At 44.0% G+C, this 3,842-nt stretch overlaps 1 protein-coding gene across 1 annotated transcript in view; it reads left to right on the top strand.

Annotated features, from left to right (window-relative positions):
* Window positions 1–2,876: 2,876 nt before the first annotated feature.
* LOC106513998 (CKLF-like MARVEL transmembrane domain containing 3) overlaps window positions 2,877–3,842 on the top strand; it is an 11,840-nt gene continuing 10,874 nt past the window's right edge. The window contains exon 1 of the mRNA XM_014003068.1: window positions 2,877–3,286. Coding sequence (XP_013858522.1) covers window positions 2,900–3,286 — 387 coding nt within the window. The 5' untranslated portion in view covers window positions 2,877–2,899. The remainder of the gene's footprint in view (window positions 3,287–3,842) is intronic.

Here is a 3,842-nt window from a genome sequence, read left to right as displayed (position 1 = left end):
ATTTAACATCACATCAAACCAAGAAAAAAAAATCATGTTAATCATAAATATATTTGAGGGGACTTGTTACAAAATATAAAATAAAAAAAATGTGTGCAGTCTGAAATAGTTTACTTCAGTGGTTTCCAGATGAATTCAGCTCTTAATGGAGGGTCCGCACTCAATGTAAACAAAGCAGCTGAATCTGCTGAAAACTACAAGGAAGCCTGAGTCACGTGACTGACCCACATCACTCTGTAAAACACATGTCAAACTTAGGGCCTGCAGGCCAAATGTGGCCCGCCACAGCATCTCATGTGGTCCACGAGAGCTTCGAAGATGATTTAAAAAAATTTAAAATAAGCATATTTTACTTTAAAGCCAACATTGTCCAAAAAAGCACATCTCCCATGATGGGTGTCAATTGTTTTACGAGCAAAATGACAACATCCGACCACTAGATGGAGGTGAAGAGAGTTCAAAAGTGGCCGGAAATTCGCCATCTCCATTTCACTGCATTTTCGCCAGCTACTTTGTTGCTGCTGCCCAATTGAACTGGGAAGTAGGAATTTCCCACCTACAAGTCGTAACTTTAAACAGGAATGCCTCTTATTTCTTGTCAGAAAGTGGGAGAATTCAGAATTGAAGTTGGTGACTTTTCACCACAACTCACCAGTGAGTAAAACTCTCTTACTTTTACTTTTTATAGTATTTCTGTATTATTTATTTCACATTTATTCTGCTGTGATGTGTTAAAACACTGTTTCCATGCAGGAAATAGAGCTCAGTTATTGTTTGTTAGCGGTGCTCAGCCGTAGCAATGAGGAACATGATGTTTCGTGTTTAGTCAAAGTTAAACAGGAAACACAATGTTATTTACACCATGTGGTCCTTGGTGAAAACGAGTTTGATGCTCCTGCTGTAAAACGTTCAGACGAGTGGAGTATCTGGGAGAAGCTGTTTAGGTGGGAATAAAAGCGAATCTGCTTCAAAACATGAAGAAAATAAGAAGAAAGTGGTCAAGCAGGAAGGTGGATCATCATAAAGACAAAGTGTTCAGTCGAGGCTTTTTTCYCAAAAGTTTTGCTAAAGAAGCGTCCAGTCCTGGTCCTGCAGGGCTGACCCAGTATCCTGCATGTTTTACTTGTTTCTCTGCACCTGATTGATTCTGAATGACCTCTTCAAGTTCTGCAGAAGCCATATTTTATATTTTATATTCATATTGTTATATACAGGGGTTGGACAATGAAACAGAAACACTGTTCATTTTAGTGTGGGAGGTTTCATGGCTAAACTGGACCAGCCTGGTGGCCAGTCTTCATTAATTGCACATTGCACCAGTAAGAGCAGAGTGTGAAGGTTCAATTAGCAGGGTGAGAGCACAGTTTTGCTCAAAATATTGCAATGCACACAACATTATGGGTGACATACCAAGAGTTCAAAAGAGGATGTCTTGCTGGAGCATCTGTGACCAAGACAGCAAGTCTTGTGATGTATCAAGAGCCACAGTATAATGTCAGCATACCACCAAGAAGGACCAACCACATCCAACAGGATTAACTGTGGATGCAAGAGGAAGCTGTCTGAAAGGGATGTTCGGGTGTTAACCTGGATTGTTTCCAATAAAACATAAAACCACAACTGTCCAAATCACGACAGAATTAAATGTGCASCTGAATTCTCCTGTTTCCACCAGATCTGTCCGTCAGGAGCTCCACAGGGTCAGTACACACGGCTGGACTGCTATAGGCAAACCTTTGGTCACTCGTGCCAAACGTCGGTTTCAATGGTGTAAGGGGAGCAAATCTTGGGCTGTGGACAATGTGAAATATGTTCTCTGATGAGTCCACCTTTACTGTTTTCCCCACATCCAGGAGAGTTACGGTGTGAAGAAGCCCCAAAGAAATGTACCACCCAGACTGTTGCATGCCCAGAGTGAAGCATGGGGTGGATCAGTGATGGTTTGGGCTGCCGTATCATGGCATTCCCTTGACCCAATACTTGTGCTAGATGGGCACGTCACTGCCAAGGACTACCGAACCATTCTGGAGGATCATGTGCATCCAATGGTTCAAACATTGTATCCTGAAGGCGGCAACGTGTATCAGGATGACAATGCACCAATACAGAGCAAGACTGGTGAAAGATTGGTTTGATGAACATGAAAGTGAAGTTGAACATCATGGCCTGCACAGTCACCAGATCTAAATATTACTGAGACACTTTGGGGTGTTTTGGAGGAGCGAGTCAGGAAACGTTTTCCTCCACCAGCATCACAGTGACCTGACCACTATCCTGCAAGAAGAATGTCTTCAAACCCCTCTGACCACTGTGCAGGACTTGTGTATGACATTCCCCAGATGAACTGACACTGTATTGGCTGTAAAAGGAGGCCCTATAGACCAGTGGTGTCCAAAGTCAGTTCTCAAGGTCCGGTGTCCTGGATGTTTTAGGAGCTGCCCTGGTTCAACACAGCTGAACCTAAAAAGTGCTTCATTAGTTGTCATCTGAAGATCTTGACGGCACACAGAGGAGGCTTACTAATTAAGCACTACTTATGTTCAGCTGTGTTAAACAAGGGCAACTCTTAAAACATGCAGGACACCGGCCCTTGAGGACTTTTGGACACCGCTGCCCTACACCACACTAATAAATTATTGTGGTCTAAAACCAGGTGTTTAGTTTCGTTGTCCAACCCCTGTATGTTGTTCTGTTTTCAAAAGATTTTGTAATAAACTCAACCTGAAAGCATCTGTTAATAATTTCTGCAGCTGGATTTTATGTTCAGGATGTTTTTTTATTATTGTTGTTGTTGAAAAGTTTGACTCTGTTCTGTTTTCTGCACGTTGATGATTTAAAGTGATGCTTTTTAAAAAAAAAAAAACCCTTCCATACATGTCACCGAACGAGCCTGCAGAGGATGGATTCTGTCTCGCGCCACCATCAGCTGCTTTGTTTCCCTCCTCTTGAACATCCGGGCTCGCGCTCGACGCAGCTGCATCACATTTCACATCTGGAGAGAGCAGATGTTGGSTTTCCGCGCTGTCATTGTTTCCGTTTCCACCTCCTGAAAGCTTCACGCCTCCWCTCTGCCTCTCCTCCTCCTCCTCCTTTGCCTTCAACCCGCTCCTTCACGCGCCTCCTGCCGCTCGGAGCCGCCGGGAGTTCGAGGGAAAACTTCTTGGACCAAATGGGGGACATCGAGGCTCCCGACTCGAACGGGCCGCGTCAGTCCGTCCTGCGCTCCGTCCTGCCGAGCAGAGAGTTCGCCTCCTCCAGGAAAGGAATGCTGCTTCTTGCTGAAGTGGTAAGAACCGAACCGAGCCGAGCCGAGCTGGWGGAGGGAACCGAATCTGCGGCACAACTTTTTACGCACGAACGCAAAAAGTCACTCGTGTTTGTTTGCACTTACAGCAGTAAACGCGTGGATTTTAGTCACGTTTACGAGTCATTTTCAACAGGTTTTTATTTTTTTTCTTCCTTTAAAGTGAATTCAAACAGATGAGGATTTGATAATCTGCTTTGGATTAACTTCTGAAACGGAAACTCCAACGAGTTTGCAGATTCAAAACTGTTTAAAGCAGCTTTTCTAGTGAACAAAGCAGGAACTGACAGTGGTAGAGGTGGGTGGGGGTTCAGCAGCAGCATCGTGAGTTTGTGCAGAATGAGTTCTGGTTCTACTTCAGTCATGTGATCCTCAGCTCTGCTTTGTGTTGGACAGACAGCAGCTATGTCAGATCTGTGTGTGTGTGTGTGTTCTTGTTTCTGCTACAGAGTAAGGACCTTTTATGTCCTGATGCATCTCAGTAATCCAGATAAAAAATCAAAAAGAAAAAAAATAGTGTAGGTCTTCTGGACGGGTT

This window comes from Austrofundulus limnaeus, unplaced genomic scaffold (genome assembly GCF_001266775.1).
Source record: "Austrofundulus limnaeus strain Quisiro unplaced genomic scaffold, Austrofundulus_limnaeus-1.0 Scaffold16, whole genome shotgun sequence".
Classification (NCBI taxonomy): Eukaryota; Metazoa; Chordata; class Actinopteri; order Cyprinodontiformes; family Rivulidae; genus Austrofundulus; species Austrofundulus limnaeus.
Note: the sequence above shows the minus strand (reverse complement) of the source record. Positions and strands in the feature narration are given on the sequence as shown.